Here is a 20217-nt window from a genome sequence, read left to right on the forward strand (position 1 = left end):
TTCACCGGGAGAAAATAAAGAGTACTCCCGATTACTAAGTGACATGGAATACCACATTTGTCATGACGGCCCTGCCGATCGGTCACTAGACCGGCTTCACAATGGAGGCCTCGCTTTTGAGGACACCACTTAGTCATCGATCTTTTGATGTGTGGATGGAAAATCAGAACAGCATATACATATCATATAACCTCGCTCTCATGGTATGATGGAAATGTTTGAAGTGAAAATACCCTTCTAAGGCCAGGATCACACATTCGAGAAACTCGGATGAGTCTGGCATCTTAATACCCGGCTCTGCCGCTGGCACTCGGGAGCGGTGCGTGCGGCTTCATAGAAATACATGCAGCAACGCACTCCGGTCCTGAGTGCCGGATATTGACATGCGAGACTCGTCCAGGTTACTCGCATGTGTGATCCCGGCCTAAGCTCTATATTTTGAAATGTTAACGCTCCAGGAAAAAGGACAAAGACCTTAATGAGTGTTCCCATCTGGGCAAATCAATAGGACATGTTCTGAGTAGAGTTGAGCAAATTTTTAAAAATTTGGTTCCAATAACGATCATTGGAGTCAGTGGGACTAGAAATTACCGAATAGGTGCGGAACCGATCAAACAAATTCAGCAGGAACAGGGTACAATATGGTACGAATATTGCAAATTCAGATTCGGCGACCAATTCTGAACATATTCGCTCAACTCTAGTTCAAAGCTCCCAAAGAAAGGAATACACAGTCCACGCGCACGTGTGGCCACCTCTCTATTTCTCAGTCCTTCCGGGGCCTGTACTCTACATAGATGCTGATCTCAGCATTGGTCATTGCATATATATATATACACACCTGCAGATAATGTACAGGGAAGTTAGCACCATTAGAGCGTGTTATCCGTGGAGCATATAGAGGACAAAACATTCCGTACTAGCTTAGATGAAAGGTGTCAAGATATTAGAAAGGTGAATGGGACTAGGCTGCAATACCAGATGCAACCTATTTACAAGAGTGTCGCTGTTTCTGTTTTAACAATTATGGCGCAAGCTAAAAAAACAAACAAAAAAAAAAACAAACTCCGCTCTGATATATATGTATTAGGGCTTGTGCAGACGTCCGTAATAATCGGTTAGCACTCGTCCACATGTTATTCTATGGGGCCATGCGTGTCCAATTTTTTTTTTCCTCAGACAGATCCCATCTGGGAAAAACATCACAGCATGTCAGAGTTTGATTCAAAGTTCGGCTCACACTCAGAAATGCAAGTCAATGAGTCTGTTGAAAACGTCGGACTCCGCTCAGATGACATCTGAGTGGAGTCCTATTTAAACGGACTCAAAGAATGGAAAAGAGGGAGTGTGTGTGTATACACGCCATATACACTCATACAGTCACTCTGTGGGCAGCCTTGCTGGGGTCCAGGGTTCAAGTCCCAACAAGGACAACATCAGCAAGGAGTTTGTATGTTTCCTCCCACACTCCAGCGACATAGTGATAGGGGATTTAGATTGTGAGTCCCAATGGGGACAGTGATGATGTCTGTAAAGTGCTGTCTGTGGACCATGATGGCGGTATATAAGTGAGCAGACTAAATCCTATTAATCCTGGAGCCCTTGGCATACATATGCAGTATGTGGGGTACCCACCTCTCTTTGTTAGGACCTGTGCTGACAGTCCTCCTGGGTTCTTGCACACAAGTGACCACAGCTTGCCCCCTGCCCCTAGCTGGCAGTAAGGGATCCCTCTTGTGCAGCAGGAGCCTCCTCACATGTTGGAGCCTCATCTTGCTGAGTGCTGCTAGCAGGTGGAGGAGCTCTGAAATCTCATACACTCTTCTTATTCCCTAACTTTAGATGTATGCAAACCAAAAAAAAAAGCAAAACACACAGTGGAGGAGATGACAAGCTGCCAGGATCCGCCCTCCTGCTTCACAAATCAGCACCCAGCCTCATCATCCCCTGCAGGAAAAAATCACAATCCCTGATCTGTAACACATTGACAGCACTCTCCTGCAGGTTTACAATCCTTTGTGTTCTCCTCTGGACTCTTCAGCATCAGTAAAGAAAATATTTTCAATAGTTCATGGTAACAATGTTTCTAAAAGGGATGACCCAACATTAACTCTTTCCATTCCATAACCTGTGGCCGGAAACTTTGCTGGACACTTTTAACAAGTTTACTTTTTGAGCGCAGCGGTTGTGCAATGCAGGAGGAGGAGGCTCAGCTCACACCGCTCCTTATGTCGCATTATGGGTCTGGATTTTGGAAAGAACAAGTTAACATTTAGTAAAAGACAAATGTTTGCACTGCAGATAGCTGATGTGTGTCTGCCAATAGGTGGAGTATGGCAGAAGTGGAGGAGGTGGGGGATAGGCCCACAAATCAGAGAGAAGAAAACAGCCTGCTGCAGACCCACCCGCCAGACCATGGCTATAAAGCAGAGATGGGGCTGCAGTGGGCACTAACCACTTACCCACCCCAGAGATGGCACCACCTGGAGCGAAGAGTGGCCAGGCCAGAAAGGTAAGCCTCACCTACAGGATGGGCAGAAGACACAGTGTGATGTCCTGACTCCTGGGAAGTTCTCTGATATTGGAAAACTACAACTGGTTTTGTGTTAGGGCCATTGATGGTGAGTGAAGTGATTAGGTGGGTGTAGGTTCAGCCTTCAATGGTGTCATCACAGACCTTATACACCTTAGTCCTGTCTGCCATAGTAAGGAACAAGCTGTTCATTGATGGTAAAACTGTAGGTTCTCTGACTGCAGTCCCAATGCTTCAGCCCAGACTGGACTTGCATGACCGTATACAAAAGGAAGAAGAAAAAAATCCAATTGTCATTAAGAAAAGTGTTTTTTCCCTTCCCAGTCTGTATAACTGTTCCAAAAAGCTGTTTGCATAACAGCAAAATCCTTCAGCGTTTCCCTGTTAGATCTTAGGATATGTTCACACGTGTCAGATTAGCCCATGGCAATCCGACATGTAATCACTAGAGGATCTGCTGCTCAAACCCAAGGCTGGCACTGGACCATCTGCCCTGGATCTCCCTGCTCTGTATAGCACAGAATCTCAGGCATTCTGTGTCCCCACATGGCACCTTCTAAAAGTGGCAATGGATTGCAATGCATCCCTCTGGCCTGTACTATGAATATCCCGCCTATATATTACAGCTTGCAATTTTCACACTGGTTACTGGGGCTTTTTTTTTTTTTTTTTTTTCCCCCCAACCGGGTCATGGCCACAATGCTCAAACCTGACCCCCATCTTTGTATTGCAGACTCTTAATGAGCCTGTGCAAAGATCACTGGGAAGGCAGCATCAGCTGTGATGTCCTCCTATGTGGTGGGTGCTGTGTATAGAGGTGTTGCCTGTCCTTGTGTTTTCCTGCCTCTGCTGATAAGCCTTCCTAAAAGGACAGGATGTATGAGCCTACAAAAAAAGCCCCAGTGGCCACTGTGAGACTTGCAAGATTACCTTCTTGGGTAGGAAAAAAAACCTGTTACACAAAGTAGATTTAAACAATAGGTCCTATAATCTTCTGACTCCTGTAGTGCTGATTATGTCTCTCATGTATCTATTCTATGTTGGGGTTCTTTACTCGGGAGCTCGAGGATCCAATCGAACATTTGTCTCTTCAGTGGACTCTCACTTCTTTACAGGGTCTCTTGGAGCGCCTCGATGCTGGGGAAATTGTTATTGGCGATGGTGGATTTGTGTTTGCCTTGGAGAAAAGAGGTTATGTGAAAGCGGGACCATGGACCCCTGAAGCTGCCGTAGAACATCCAGAGGCCGGTATAGTATCTGCTTCCATCTAACAGTGATAAGCAATCACCCATGTATAACTTCAAGACATTATAAAATATTTTCCTGTGCACAAATACATGAAGCTTTACTTATTTTCAGTGGCTTGGAAGACCAGCTAAGGCCTCTAGTATGACCTTTTCAGTAAGCCACATTCCAAAGTGTTACTGAAATGAAAGGCAATCTCTGCTGGATTTTTTTATTATTTTTTTGCTCTCCCTTTGGCATGTCATCAATATCAGACCTGTGGGTCATGTCTGACACCCAAAACCTCTGCTGGACAGCTGTCACCAGCTCTGATTCCATCCGTGCATAGACTGGTGTACAGAGCTGAATGGCACAGCTGCGTTCACGATGGTGGGGGTTTCTCGGACCTCCACTTATCTGATATTGATGACCAGCCCATAGTGCTGCAATGGAGGAGATTGCCTTAATTATACAGACCTATATAGTCCAGGAGGTATGTAGCATTAAATGACCACTTTTCTAGTAAACCGATTAGCCAGACTCCCTGGTGCAGTAGATGGATCCACTGCGGGGGGACATCACTATACGTGCATTATTCTTGTTTTCCAGTACGTCAGCTGCACAGGGAATTCCTCCGCGCCGGTGCAAATGTGATGCAGACATTTACGTTCTACGCCAGCGATGATAAACTGGAGAACAGGGGCAACTATGTGGCAGAGAAAATCTCAGTAAGTGATCAGGTGTTAATGACCTTGGGTAAAGAGGTCCTAATGTATTCACACAGCGCTCTTTATTTTGTATAGTAACTTCCCTTATACAGTAGCTGTGGTGTCCCGTAGTCATTGGTGTAGGGTATAGCGCTTTGTTTGCAGCTAAACACTGCTGTAAGGCTAGTTTCAGGGCGCAGCGACTGCCTGCGCACGGCCGCCGCTAAGCCGCGCTTCCTCCGGTAGCTCCACCTACCGGCGCATGACGCTGCATGCGTCCTGCGTCCCCTATCTTTATCACTGGGGACGCAGGACGGCGCATGCGTCCTTTTGTCGGTGCGCCGAGCGCAACCAAACTGCAACAGGTTGTTTGGCGCTGGTCGGCGCACCATCAAAAGGACGCATGCGCCGCCAAACGCATACTGGCACGGCCTGCGTCCCCAGTGATAAAGATAGAGGGCGTCATGCGCAGGTAGGCGGAGCTACCGGAGGAGGTGCGGCAGGGGGCTTAGCGGCGGCCGTCGCTGCGCCCTGACACGCAAATGTGAAACCGGCCTAATGATGGCACACAACACTGGACTGACCTGACCGATCCTATAGACTGGAAATACAATTTCCAGGTGTGGCTTTCATTGGGAAAGTCCAGGTGTAGCGCTAGGTCGTACTTGGCAATCACACTGAGCTGGAACCGGCTAATGGTAGACTCAGTGTGTGTTTTTTATTTAACCCCTTTCTGTCATGTGATGTACTATCCCATCCATGTGCCCTGGGACTTAATTCCCAGGGACGGGATAGTACGTCACAGCGATTAGCGGCGCCCATGTGGTGAGCACGGCCGGGTGTCAGCTGATTATCACAGCTGGCACAATGTGTCAGGGGCGGTCATGGACCGCCCCCGACATGTTAACCCCTTGCACACCGCGATCAAACACGATCGCGATGTACCAGGGTTAAAGGGAAGCATCGGCAGGGAGGGGGCTCCCTCCGTGCTTCCCTGAGCCCCCCACAGCAGCGCAATGTGCAGCGCTGCTGCAGGGGGCTCCATCCCTGCAGGTCCCCGAATCCAAGATGGTGTCGGGGGCCTGCAGGGAGCTGGCTTCCTCATGCCTGCAAAGCGCAGGCAAGGAGGAAGCCTTGTGCAGTGCCTATGACAGATCGCTGATCTGTCACATCACAGATCAACGATCTGTCACAGGACAGTGATGTCCCACCTGGGACAATGTAATAAAGTTAGTGTAAAAATTTAAACGCTAAATAAATTAAAAAAATATTCCCTAATTTTTTGGAAATAAAAACAGTACACATTTGGTATCGCCGCGTCCGTAACGGCCCGCCCTATAAAACTGTCCCGTTAGTTAACCCTTTTAGCGAACCCCTTAAATTATTATTTTTTTGTTATCATACCGCCAAACAAAAAGTGCAATAACGCGTGATCAAAAAGACTCGTATAAATATCCATGGTACCACTGAAAACGTCATCTTGTCCTGCAAAAAAAAAGAGCCACCATACAAGCGTCATCAGTGAAAAAATAAGTTATAGCTCGCAGAATAAAGCGATGCAAAATAATCTTTTATATAAAATTGTTTTCATTGCATAAAAGCGCCAAAACATAAACTACCTAAATGAGGTATCGCTGTATTCGTACTGACCCGAAGAATAAAACCGCTTTATCAATTTTACCGCACGCGGAACGGTGTAAGCGCACCCCCCCAAAAGAAATTGATGAAACGCTGGTTCTTGTTCATTCTGCGTCCCAAAATTGGAATAAAAAGCACTCAAAAGATGTTACGTGCCCGAACATGATACCAATAAAAGTGTCAACTCGTCCTGCAAAAAATAAGACCTCACATGACTCTGTAGGTCAAAATATGGAAAAAATCATAGCTCTCAATATGTGGTGATGCAAAAACTAATTTTACAATACAGCGTCTTCTAGCGTAAGATAAGCTGCAAAACATAAAAACCACCATAAATAGTAAATCAAACCCCCCGTTATCAACCCCTTAGGGAAAATAATAAAATAAAAAAAATTATTTATTTCCATTTTCCCATTAGGGTTGGGGGTGTGTTGGGGTTAGGGTTGGAGTTAGAATTGGGGGTTTCCACTGTTTGGGCACATTAGTTGCTCTACAAATGCAACATGGCGTCTGATCTCAATTCCAGCCAATTCTGCATCGAAAAAGTCAATTGGTGCTCCTTCCAAACTCTGCCATGCGCACAAACACTGTTTTATCCCCACATATAGGGTATCGGCGTACTCATGACAAATTGCAAAACAACTTTTGGAGTCCAATTTCTCCTGTTACCCTTAGGAAAATAAAAAATTGGGGGCAAAAATATCATTTTTGTGGAAAAAATACGATTTTTATTTTCATGCCTGGGCGTTATAAACTTCTGTGAAGCCTTTGGGGGTTCAAAGTGCTCACCACACATCTAGATAAGTTCCTTAGGGGGTCTAGTTTCCAAAATGGTGTCACTTATGGGGGGTTTCCACTGTTTAGGTACATTCGGGGCTCTCCAAAGGCAACATGACACCCGCAGAGCATCCATCACTCTATATTCCAAAACGTCACTACTTCCCTTCTGAGCCCCGACGTGTGCCCATACAGTAGTCTGCTCCCACATATGGGGTATCGGCGTACTCAGGACAAATTGGACAACAACTTTTGGGGTCCATTTTCTCCTGGTACCCTTGAGGAAAATAAAAAAAAAATTGGTGACTAAAAGATCATGTTTGTGGGGGAAAAAATACGATTTTGTTTTTTTTTAATTTTCACGCCCGGGCGTTATAAACTTCTGTGAAGCACTGGGGGGCTCAAAGTGCTCACCACATATCTAGATAAGTTCCTTGGGGGGGTCTAGTTTCCAAAATGGTGTCATTTGTGGGAGGTTTCCACTGTTCTGGTACATCAGGGGCTCTCCAAACGTGACATGGCGTCAGATCTGAATTCTAGCTAACTTTGCATTGAAAAAGTCAAACTGAGCTCTGCCATGCGCCGAAACAGTGGTTTCCCCCCACGTATCAGCGTACTCAGGACAAACTGCACAATAACTTTTGCAGTCCAACTTCTCCTGTTACCCTTGGTAAAATAAAAAAAATTGAACCTGAAGTGTGTTTTTTTTTTTTTTTTTTTTTTATATTAAAGAAGAAAAAATTCCTGTGAAGCACCTGAAGGGTTAATAAACTTCTTGAATGTGGTTTTGAGCACCTTGAGGGGAGCAGTTGTTAGAAAATACCCTAACGTGACACCATTCTATCATATAGACCCCTCAAAGTGGCTTCAAATGTGATGTGGTCCGTAAAAATAAAAGTGTTGCAAAAATGAGAAATCGCTGGTCAACTCTTAACCCTTAACTTGCTAAGGAAAAAAACTTTGGTTCCAAAATTGTGCTGATGTAAAGTAAACATGTGGGAAATGTTACTTAAGTGTTTTTTTTTTTTTTTTTTTTTTTTTTTTTTTTTCACAAATTCAAGTTATATGACTGAAATTTTACAATATGTCACGAGAAAACAGTGTCAGAATCACCAGGATCCATGGAAGCGTTTTAGAGTTAAGACCTCCTAAAGGGCCAGTGGTCAGAATTGTAAAAATTGGCCCAGTCATGAACATGCAAACCACTCTTGGGGGTTAAATTTCACTTTTATTACAGGAGAACGAGGGCTTTGGTGGTGCAGGCGTTAGAGTATAACTGTTTTTAAATAAAAAAAGTAACTTTTTTTTTTTTAATTTCTAATAAAGGACTTTATACTTGCTGTGTCTCTATTTACAACATAGGATTAGTAATGGATAGGTGCCTTATAGATGCCTCTCCATTACTAAGCCATGGGCTTGATGTCACCTGACAATACAGAGGTGACAACCCCACTTGCCATTGCTACACTGCACGTGTGAAGAGCCGAGCAAAGCGCCAGAATTGGTGCATCTAATAGATGTGCCTTTTCTGGGCAGCTGCTGTCTTTGTGCTGGGGTGGGAATATCCATGGCCCCTTACCAGCCCCCAGCTGTCTGCTTTAGCAAAACAGGTTGTCAAAAATGGGAGGGGGGGATCCCATATCTTTTCTCTTTGAATTATTTATTTAGAGCTCAGGAGAAGCTGAATATACCCATCAGCTGCTTCTACTCTTGCGGTTATTAGTGGCAGCAGGTGTCAGATGATGGGAGCTGTAGTCCCATCAGCTGACACTAGAGATCAGAGTTAACTTTATACCTCCGATCACAGCTGAGCACTCATGCTATCTTTTGACAGCATAGGAATCGCAGCTCTCTGACCAGCAGGGAGAATTTCACCACCGATCAGAAGCAGTGTTTGCCGTGCTGTTATGCACATGACAGCATGACAAACACCCAGTATTAGGTCAGCCGAACCCGAACAGTAACACAGACTTCCTAGTGAAGTTTGTTTGGTATGGACGCCGAACTTTACTGTCTGGGTTCTTGATTTGCATAAAGCTAGTATTACAACTTCTAAAGTGGTTTTTCCATGACTTGTGAACCCTTTAAAGGGGCAAACGTCTTGAGAAAGTAGCAGTCCCATCACTAGAATCTCCTACTACTGCAATAGTTGAGCACAGAAGTAATGGTGTCCCATTTGCTCCTTGTTACTGACGCTTTCAGACCAATGACCCTGTAACGGCTTACACTGAACACTTGACATAATGCAGATCAAAATGTAACACTTGCATATTGCTCAAGTATATCTAGATGTAAACTGTGTGTGTGTGTGTATATATATATATATATTATCTCATTTACAGATGCACTTATTTGTCTAACGTGGCTCTTGTGCATTCTTTGCTCACCTTTCAGGGCCAAAAAGTGAATGAAGCAGCTTGTGACATCGCAAGGGAGGTCGCAAATGAAGGTGATGCATTGGTTGCTGGAGGTGTCAGCCAAACCCCTTCATATCTAAGCTGCAAGAGTGAGTCTGAGGTGAAGGCGATATTCCGGAAACAGCTGGATGTGTTTGTAAAGAAGAATGTGGACTTTCTTATCGCTGAGGTAACGTGATCCATATATCTAACAGCTCCTACTGAAGTGACTGGTGGAGCTGCAGTACCCAAGAGTGGCCTCTAGGCAGTGGACAGAGCTGGGCAGCTTTTGCTCCATTCACTGCTTACATCTGGCTACTGCCAGAGATAACAGACGACTCTGGGGTCTTGACCCCCCCCCAACCTTCTGATGTTGATGCGATGCATTATTGAAACATGTAAAAACACCTAAGCAAAATATGGAGTGGATGAGACGCTGTCATGCTTTGCTCTCTCCTACTGTACCTAATTATCTCGATTACTAATATTGAAATTTATTTTTTTTACTCTAGTACTTTGAACATGTGGAAGAGGCCGTCTGGGCAGTACAAGTGTTAAAAGAGGCTGGAAAGCCGGTCGCAGCCACATTGTGTATTGGTCCAGAAGGAGATCTAAATGGTGTGTGTCCTGGAGAGTGTGCAGTCAGGCTGGCAAGAGCAGGTACACTATTTTTATTTTTCTTTTTATTTTCTATTTATCATAAGGAGGCTGTCTGTCCACTATCATTGACCTATCCTTAGGATGGGTCATGAATGTCTGATCAGCCATGGTCCTGCACCCCTGCCAATCAGTGTTTTTTTTTTTTTTTTTGTTTTTTTTTTTCTCTCTCTCCCTTGGCTTCAAGCAATCGAACACTAATATATATATATATATATATATATATATATATATATATATATATATATATACACACACACATGTAATGGTGACTTCTTCTCTCTGCTCTTCTTGAGATAACATAAGATTGGAGTCTCATTGGCGATGCTACATGTCAAGGAATGTGTAGTTTTCCTTCCAGGATAGAATTAATATCTTGCTAATGTCACGGGGAAGCTACTCTCTAATGAGCCTTGTAATCAGGCAAATTGTTGCTATCCAAGCCAGACACCCCCATGTACAGACAGCTGTTCTGAGAGATCTCACTCCAGAGCCGGCTCTCTGCTTATGTGGCTGACAGTGCCGCTCTGGGGAGTGACCGGCCCAACAGTGGAGTCTCTTTAGAAGTGATCCATGAAGGAGGGGGAACTGAAAATTGACCCTCTCCTGGAAGGAAAGATACCTCACAATTTTCTATCTACCTAATTTTTTTTTTTTTTTTTTTTTTTTTTTATTGAGAATATCACAATATATCAGGTAAAATCTACTGGTATTTGCACAGCCGTGTATTGGAATTAAAACCAATTAGTATGTTAGTCAGCTATCTAATTACTCGTTAACTATTATGGTAACCATGACTACAGGTGTATGCTCCGGCCTATTCTATTAACTTCATTACTGTGAACTCCAGGGGCCTCTGTGGTTGGTGTTAATTGCCATTTTGACCCAATGACCTGTGTGGCCACAGTGAAGCTGATGAAGGAAGGTTTGGTGGCAGCCAATGTCAAGGCTCATCTGATGACCCAGCCACTTGCTTATCACACACCTGACTGCGGAAAGCAAGGTTTCATTGACCTACCAGAGTTTCCTTTTGGTAAGTGCAAAATTTTAATGCAACATTAGTGTTTATTCATGAGTAAATTATGGGGAACAACTTGCTTTCAGTATTGTCATTCTGTTCAGCCTCTATTAAATGATAGCATTACAATGACCGTTGCCTGGAAGAGGCGTAAAACCTGAAACGTCCTTAAGCCCTCCATGAACAATAGATGACGGTCAGTGATCTCTCCTGGGGCTCCTGTGTTATCAGCAATGGCGGCTGCCAGGTTCCTTTGGTGGCTTCTTGCTGAGGGCAAATAAAATTGGTGGCATGAAATCAGGCCTGTCAGATCCTTCTCTCCACTGACGCAATCTGTTGGGGAAAGTGTTTATGGGTCATCAAAAGACTGTTTTGATTTTTGTGAAGTAGTCTGTGTATGGGGGTCTTCAGTGGCGTGGAGACACACTCGTGACACTGTTGGAATCTCATCTGTAGCCAATAAGGAACTAGAAACCTTCTATGGAGGTGCAACAGGATATTGTCACTGCTATAGAGTTGGCTGGTGCAGTAATGTCTCACCATGGCCTATTGAACGTTTCAGCTGAGGGAGCAACCAGAGCACATTAACATGTTCTTTATGACCACGTACTCTATATACTAATATATTTCAGCTTTGGAACCACGCATTGTGTCAAGGTGGGACATTCACAAGTATGCCAGAGCTGCCTATGATCTTGGAGTCCGGTACATTGGTGGATGTTGTGGGTTTGAGCCATATCATACTAGGGCTATAGCTGAAGAGCTGGCCCCAGAAAGAGGATTCTTACCAGCTGGTTCAGAGAAACATGGCAGCTGGGGCAGTGGACTGGATATGCATACTAAACCCTGGGTTCGAGCAAGGTATGTACCAAAGATGGATTTTTCTATACTTGTCATATATGTAGTTTGTACCGTGCCGCAGGAGATAATTTAGACCTTAGCTTCTTCTGTTCTTTAATTTGTAAACTTTCCCTCTAAGGCACATGTCCCTCCCCTGCTCAGCTGAGCACTAGCTAAACATAAGCTTCCATGACTATACGTCAGTGGCAACAGCCCACCGGGAGACTTCCACACCTCAGTTGTAAAGTGAAGCCTTCCCAGTCCTGTAATGGGAACCATTACTGGACAGGAAGGGGATGACAAACTCTACTTCCAATCCTACCCATCTTCCCAAAAAAGCGAGTGTCGGCACATGGCAAATTATACCTTTTAAAGCCACATTCAGACATTTGTGTTGCACATATGTGGAAACTCTTAAACTTGAAGGGTTATATAAGTCATGTAATGGAGTTTGTTGTTCCTCCTGTACACAACCCACAGCCTTCTCTGAAACGACCTTTAGGCTTTAAAAGGCTCTCCCCATTCAACATATCATGAATGGTGGTCAGCCCACAACTGTACATCCTATTAATGATATCTAATGTGTATATGAACTAGCTTTCACTGTTTTGACAGGGCCAGGCGTGACTACTGGGAGAAGTTGCACCCGGCTTCAGGGAGACCCTACTGTCCTTCTCTGGCAAAGCCGGATGCCTGGGGAGTGACCAAAGGAGACGCCGAACTAATGCAGCAGAAGGAGGCGACTACAGAAAATCAACTGAGAGAATTATTTTCAAAGCAATCCTTGTAATAGAGCTCAATGTTCATCTCAATAATTTGATGCCATTTGTACAAAAAAATTAACCAGTCATATTAATGGCAATAGTTTACCTTTTTGCTGGATTAAAACATCAATCAAGATGAACTTATACTCTTCACTAGCTAGATCTGACAGTATCCTGTCTTACTCATACTCTAGTTTTTCTTGTGGTTCTGACATGACTCCATTCCCATCATCATCATGAGAAGTCCTTGCTGATTGTTTCAGTGTGCGCACTAGTCATTGCCCACCACAAGACCAGCACATTCTTCTGCTGCTGCTACGAACATTCCAGCTCTGCACAAATAGGACTAAATGCCAATACAGGCATCCTAGTGACATCCAACAAGATGAACTCTTGAGATTATCTATACAGTACCTATTGATGCAATCTGTGTGGACAGACGTTGTAGGCAACTTGCGCTAATAATTCTGACAATATGCACTGTTAATTGTTTGTCTTGCATCAAATAAATATTTTGTAAAGAATGAATGGCTTTTTTTTTTTTTTTATTGAAGTGAAAATTTTTTTTTCATTTTGCAGTGAGGGCAGGTATTGATGGGATGACGGGTATAGGACTCAAGAACCCCCAGTGTAAAATAAAGCAGCCTATTGGTGATCTGATGTAGGGAAGTCTACAGCACTTGCATAACCACAATCTGTACTATATATGGATACAGATTTCTCACTTTGCAATGGCAAGTGTAAAATCCATAGCCATTCTACCACAGGCAAGAGCAAGGTTTGCATCTCAAAATTCACACAAGCCCAGAAAATCCTTTTTCCAGGACATCCCTCATGACAGCAACATGGAGGTTGTCCTTCTTATCCCTATAGGGACAGGAGACGCCTGAGATGTCAAAAGGCCATACGCCTTTCTGAGGACAGGCATGAGAGGAGGTGTCAAGACATGAAGTTAACTATTTGGTGTCAAGCAATGCTCCTGGATAAGGAGCCGCTCCCCCACCTTTAGGGGGTTCTTGGGTCCAGTGTGCCGATTGGCTCTGGTGAACGGGCTGACCATGTACAGGGGTGCACTTCCGGTGACATCATCCAGGTGTGTGGGATAGCGTTCACTAAAGCCACAGCTCTGTGTGTGTACCTGGGTGGAACACAGGAGAGAGGGGATCGGCTTGAGATATGGTAACAAATTCATTGCTGCAGTCTATGGGGCTTGCTAGCTTTAGCTGTGCATAAGGATGAAGGTCTCAGGTCGTTCAGATGCCCCATTAGAACAGATCCTAGTGCATGTGAGTACTTGGAGTAAAGATTATTACCCCTAGGGATACTTTATATTTTGTGTTTTTAGGACAAGGGAGAACACTGAGTGGGGGTGTGCCATCTGTAATGTTAAACTATCTGAGGCATATGGGAAACAATTGTGTATAGCCTGCACTTCTAAGATCCTCAAGGAGGAGCAGTCCTCCTTTTTATCAGGTTGAGATGTGGGGAAATAAAATGAGATATAGGCCTGTACCTCCTCTCTAATCAGATCTCATGTCTGTGCCTTGTGCTAAAAGACCAAGATGGGAGACTGTATACCCTCTTCCAAACATAATTCTTTCAGGTCTAATCAAAATAAGGGCGAGATATGCTCTTCCAGGGAAATTATATTATCAAATATTACTCATCTTCTGACAATACAGACAAGCTCCTACTCGTGGGCAGTAATATAATGTGGGTGTAAGAATCTGAGGACCCATTCTATCCAGGGTGAAATGTTTTGGGGGGGGAAGGTCCTAGAGGAATAGTGTTTTCCCTGTGAATAATCAAATTTGTGCCATGATTACGGAGGAAGAGGACGATGCAGAAAAGATTGGTTACACCCTGAGACTTTAGGATCCATCTACCCTTTGAACCGGAGGATGCTTAAAGTTCGTCACGCTATTTGGCTAAAAACTTGGTCTGAGGATAATCAATACAAGAACAAGCTCTGTTACATCCCCTTCTGAAAATTAAGGGTATTTGGGCCCGTACTGGATAAGATTTTAGAGAAGGCAGCAAAAAGGGGTTCCCGGAGGATAGAGCAAGGAGATTTTGGCCCTTTTGTAGATCCTGCCCCTCCCAGAAGCAGGGATTATAGGGGAAAAAGAAAATCGAGGAGAGGGAGCTGCCCCAACTAGGTAGGGGTAAGGGTTCCCTTTTCAGCTCAGGGCCAAGAATGGGGAGATAATGATGTCATACGCGTTTGGGGAGGCAACTCGGTTAATTCTCGGGTGGCTGGTAGGAAATATCCCAGAATCAGTGGGTTCTAAAAACCATTTCAACTGGTTGTATAATAGAATTTGACCAGTTTCCACCCACAATATTTGCACTAATGGATCCTCAGTCCCCAGCCATCTATGTCCTCAGACATACAGGATCTATTAAAATCAAGAGTAATAGTTTTAGTTCCCCGTGTAGAGAGATTCCGGGATCACTACAAAAAGCCCTCAAGCGAGTCCCATACAACAGTAAATTTAAAACCTCTAAACCCTAGCCAAAGATATGTACCTGTCCCTAGAGGTATGGAGATCTCTTGTCTGGTGTACCATTCCCAAAAACCTTCAAGTGGGTATCAAATCTTATCCTTTTGTGACAATTATCACCGACATAAGCCATTCGGGATGTGGGTGTCCATCTGGGAAGAAAGTTTCCACAAGGAGTCTCGCAGTCAGAAATTCAATCTAGAACTTCAAATTACAGGGAGCTTAATGCTGATTGGGAAGTTTTGCAACAGAGGCAGTCGCTACTCAAAGACCAACATGTAAAAATTCTGTCAGAAAATGTGCCAATGGTATCCTTTCTAAGCCACCAAGGGGGGCCAAGACATCATACCCTACAGGGTCTATCCTCAAAGATGTTCCTCTGCAGAAAGGATGACTCTGTCAGTTTCAGCAGTCCATCTGTCACGGTTCCACCCCTTAGTGTATCTGAGATGCAGTTACTGACAGCTCGTCCAATCTTGTGCAGGGACATGCTGAAGCTGTCAGTACTTTGACAGCTCAGTCATCCAGTCTGGTACAGGGGCGTGCTGAGCTATTAGTGTGCTGATTGACAGCTTGGTCCAATTTATTTATTTATATAGCACCATTGATTCCATGGTGCTGTACATGAGAAGGGATTACATACAAATTACAGATATCACTTACAGTAAACAAACTAACAATGACAGACTGATACAGAGGGGAGAGGACCCTGCCCTTTCGGGCTTACATGCTACAGGATGGTGGGGAAGGAGACAGTAGGTTGGTGGGTTGCAGCAGTTCCAGTGTTGGTTGAGGTGATATCAACGGTAGTGGTGAGAGGAGGAGGTAGCGGGGTCATTGCAGGCTGTAAGCTTTCTTGAAGAGGTGGGTTTTCAGGTTCCGTCTGAAGGATCCAAATGTGGTTGATAGTCGGGCTTGTTGGGGCAAAGAATTCCAGAGAATAGGGGCAGTTTGGAAGAAGTCTTGGAGGCGGTTGGGTGAGGAGCGAATATGTGTGCAGGAGAGAAGGAGGTCTTGGGAGGACCGGAGATTACGTGAGGGAAGGAATCGGGAGATTAGTTCAGAGACATATGGGGGAGACAGATTATAGATGGCCTTGTAGGTCAGTATTAGCCATTTGAACTGGATACGCTGAGGGAATGGGAGCCAGTGAAGAGATTTGCAGAGGGGAGAAGCGGAGGAGTAGCGAGGAGAGAGATGAATTAGTCAGGCAGCAGAGTTAAGGATGGACTGGAGAGGTGCGAGGGTGTTAGCAGAGACCCCACAGAAAAGGATGTTGCAGTAGTCGAGGTGGGAGATGATGAGGGCATGCACAAGCATTTTGGTAGATTGAGGGTGGAGGAAAGGATGGATTCTGGAAATATTTTTAAGCTGGAGGCGACAGGAGGTAGAAAGAGCTTGGATGTGCGGTTTGAAGGACAGGGCATAGTCAGAGGTTACTCTGAGGCAGCGGACTTCCGGTACTGGGGAAAGCATGATGTCATTAATTGTTATAGCTAGGTCGGGTAAGGAAGATATGTGAGATGGAGGAAAGATGATGAGATCAGATTTGTCCACATTGAGCTTCAGGAAGCGAGAGGAGAAGAAGGAGGATGTGGCTGATAGACACTCTGGGATTCTGGACAGCAGAGAGGTGACGTCTGGGCCAGAGAGGTAGATCTGAGTGTCATCAGCATAAAGTTGGTACTGGAATCTGTGGGACTTTGAGTTGTCCCAGACCAAGTGTATAGATTGAGAAGAGTAGGGGTCCTAAAACAGAGACTCCTGGAAACATAATTACCCATAGGACTAATCCCCATTTCTTCTACTTACTCCTCTCCTTAGTGACTTGCATTACACTTTAGTTTGCTGTGGAATCTTTGCAGAAAAGCTCTATCAAATCTATTTATTGTGGAAAGACCATAGTCTGCTCAGCAACTGCTTTATATTATTATTATTATCATTCAAACTGTCATGGCAAAAAATCCACTGTAAAAGAAAAAAGTGGAGGATCAATTTTTGTATTTTATCCAATTCTCAGTTTATAAAGGATTGTATGGGGATGGAAACTGCATTGTCAAGGCTCCTTCTATACAATTACTTTTCTATAACAGGGTAACACTGCCATCATCTGGATAGTAATGGTACTCCAAGCAAAGTTCTAGGCTGTGAGAATACTTTAGGTGCAAATTACTAACGTTAACTATTAAATGAGGCGCGTGTGTGTAAAGGGGAGGGATGTGGAAGATATTGATTTCTAAGACATTCAATATTACTATTCTTTCCTGCTATTTTCCCCAAATATTACTTTCTAGTTTATCTGCAACATACAAAGGTACAACCCCTGGCAAAAATTATGGAATCACCGGCCTTGGAGGATGTTCATTCAGTTGTTTAATTTTGTAGAAAAAAAGCAGATCACAGACATGGCACAGAACTAAAGTCATTTCAAATGGCAACTTTCTGGCTTTAAGAAACACTAAAAGAAATCAAGAGCAAAAAATGTGGTAGTCAGTAATGGTTACTATTGTAAACCAACCATAGGCGAGAAATTATTGAATCACTCAATTCTGAGGGAAAAAATATGGAATCATGAAAAACAAACCAACAAAAAACCACTCCATCACATCACTAATATTTTGTTGCACCACCTCTGGCTTTTATAACAGCTTGCAGTCTCTGAGGCATGGACGTAATGAGTGTCACACAGGACTCTCCATCAATCTGGCTCCAACTTTCTCTGATTGCTGTTGCCAGATCAGCTTTGCAGGTTGGAGCCTTGTCATGGACCATTTTCTTCAACTTCCACCAAAGATTTTCAATTGGATTGAGATCTGGACTATTTGGAGGCAGTGACATTGACCTTATGTGTCTTTTTTCAATAAATGTTTGCACATTTTTTGCTCTATGGCAGGATGCATTATCATCTTGAAAAATGATTTCATCATCTCCAAACATCCTTTCAATTGATGGGATAAGAAAAGTGTCCAAAATATCAACATAAACTTGTGCATTTATTGAAGGTGTAATGACAGCCGTCTCCCCAGTGCCTTTACCAGACATGCAGCCCCAGATCATCAATGACTGTGGAAATTTACATGTTCTCTTCAGGCAGACATCTTTATAAATCTCATTGGAACGGCACCAAACAAAAGTTCCAGCATCATCACCTTGCCCAATGCGGATTCGCGATTCATCACTGAATATGATTCATTCAGTCATTCACAGTCCACGATTGCTTTTCCTTAGCCCATTGTAACCTTGTTTTTTTCTGTTTAGGTGTTAATGATGGCTTTCGTTTAGCTTTTCTGTATGTAAATCCCATTTCCTTTAGGCGGTTTCTTACATTTCGGTCACAGACGTTAACTCCAGTCTCCTCCCATTCGCTCCTCATTTGTTTTGTTGTGCATTTCTTGTTTTGGAGACATAACATATTGCTTTAAGTTTCCGGTCTTGATGCGTTGATGTCTTCCTTGGTCTACCAGTATGCTTGCTTTTAGCAACCGTCCCATGTTGTTTGTACTTGGTCCAGATTTTAGACACAGCTGACTGTGAACAACCAACATCTTTTGCAACTTTGCGTGATGATTTACCCTCTTTTAAGAGTTTGATAATCCTCTCCCTTGTTTCAATTGACATCTCTCGTGTTGGAGCCATGATTCATGACAGTCCACTTGGTGCAAAAGCTCTCCAAGGTGTGATCACTCCTTTTTAGATGCAGGCTAACGAGCAGATCTAATTTGATGCAGGTGTTAGTTTTGGGAATGAAAATTTACAAGGTGATTCCATAATTTTTTCCCTCAGAATTGAGTGATTCCATAATTTTTCCCCTATGCTTGGTTTAAAAAAGTAACCATTACTGACTACCACATTTTTCATTCTTGATTTGGTGTTTCTTAAAGCCAGAAAGTTGCCATTTGAAATTACTTTAGTTTTGTGCCATGTCTGTGATCTGCTTTTTTTTCTACAATATTAAACAACTGAATGAACATCCTCCAAGGCAGGTGATTCCATAATTTTTGCCAGGGGTTGTATAAAAGCCAAAAAGAGGTTGTGCGATATCAAATTGTTTTCTTTACAATCTAATACTGTAGATCGCTGTAAATGCTCTCCCCTAAAAGTAAAGCCCCCGTTACACACGACGAGATCGCTAGCGATATCGCTGAAGCGACAATGATTTTGTGACGCAACAGCGAAATCGCTAGCGATCTCGCTAAGTGTGACACGCGGAAACGACCGGCTCCCTGCTGCGATGTCGCTGATCGTGCGCGAACGTTCAGGATCATTTTTTGATCGCTGGCGTCACGCTGACCAGCATGCATCGCTGTGTTTGACGCCCCTTATCAATGACGAGCGACCTCGTTGGCGACTCCGAACTCATATAGATAGCGCTGAAGGACGCCTATTCGAAGTCTGAATCGCTATTATAGACAATGTGTGACACGGTACCAACGATCGCCGTGGTCGTTAGTGACATCGCTGATCGCTGATGCGTCGTTATGAAGATCGGCCTGTATGACTGCTTACTAGTGATGCACAAACGATCTTAGCCAGATCGTATCGTTGTCGGAATCGTTGGTGCGTCGCTACGTGTAATGGTACCCTAACAGTAACAGTGTGATTAATAGCTTTCATCTCTGGCAGTCAGTGTGGGGGAAAGCAGGACAGCACTTTCTTTGGCAATATACATACAGTGGGGAAAAAAGTATTTATTCAGCCACCAATTGTGTAAATTCTCCCACTTAAAAAGATGAGAGAGGCCTGTAATTGACATCATAGGTAGACCACAACTATGAGAGTCAAAATGAGAAAACAAATCCAGAAAATCACCTTATCTGATTTGGCAACATTTATTTTTCAAATTAGGGTGGAAAATAAGTATTTGGTCACCTAAAAACATGCAAGATTTCTGGCTCTCACAGACCTGTAACTTCTTCTTTAAGAGGCGCTTCTGTCCTCCACCCATTACCCGTAGTAATGACACCTGTTTGAACTTGTTATCAGTATAAAAGGCACCTGGCCACAACTTCAAACAGTCACACTCCAAACTCCACTATGGTGAAGACCAAAGAGCTGTCGAAGGACACCAGAAACAAAATTGTAGCCCTGCACCAGGCTGAGAAGACTGAATCTGCAATAGGCAAGCAGTTTGGTGTGATGAAAGCAACTGTGGGAGCAAT

The 20217-nt window shown here is 43.9% G+C and overlaps 2 protein-coding genes across 3 annotated transcripts in view; one reads left to right on the forward strand and one right to left on the reverse strand.

Annotated features, from left to right (window-relative positions):
• The window catches only part of DMGDH (dimethylglycine dehydrogenase), a 115063-nt gene extending 113011 nt beyond the window's left edge, over positions 1-2052 (reverse strand). The window contains exon 1 of the mRNA XM_073584154.1: positions 1636-2052. Coding sequence (XP_073440255.1) covers positions 1636-1772 — 137 coding nt within the window. The 5' untranslated portion in view covers positions 1773-2052. The remainder of the gene's footprint in view (positions 1-1635) is intronic.
• Positions 2053-2355: 303 nt separating this feature from the next.
• LOC141097140 (betaine--homocysteine S-methyltransferase 1) lies at positions 2356-13078 on the forward strand. 2 transcript variants are annotated; one of them, XM_073584158.1, is made up of 8 exons: positions 2356-2512; positions 3649-3781; positions 4367-4485; positions 9274-9465; positions 9788-9935; positions 10783-10965; positions 11583-11811; positions 12406-13078. In XM_073584158.1, exons 1-8 carry the CDS (start codon positions 2474-2476, stop codon positions 12578-12580), a joined length of 1218 nt encoding a protein of 405 aa, XP_073440259.1. In that variant the 5' UTR covers positions 2356-2473; the 3' UTR covers positions 12581-13078. The 2 variants fall into 2 exon arrangements, with proteins under 2 accessions (XP_073440259.1, XP_073440258.1); XM_073584157.1 differs by lacking the exon at positions 2356-2512 and adding an exon at positions 3363-3471.
• Positions 13079-20217: the final 7139 nt, after the last annotated feature.

Source organism: Dendrobates tinctorius, unplaced genomic scaffold (genome assembly GCF_039654945.1).
Source record: "Dendrobates tinctorius isolate UK_male_01 unplaced genomic scaffold, ASM3965494v1 ptg000083l, whole genome shotgun sequence".
Classification (NCBI taxonomy): domain Eukaryota; kingdom Metazoa; phylum Chordata; class Amphibia; order Anura; family Dendrobatidae; genus Dendrobates; species Dendrobates tinctorius.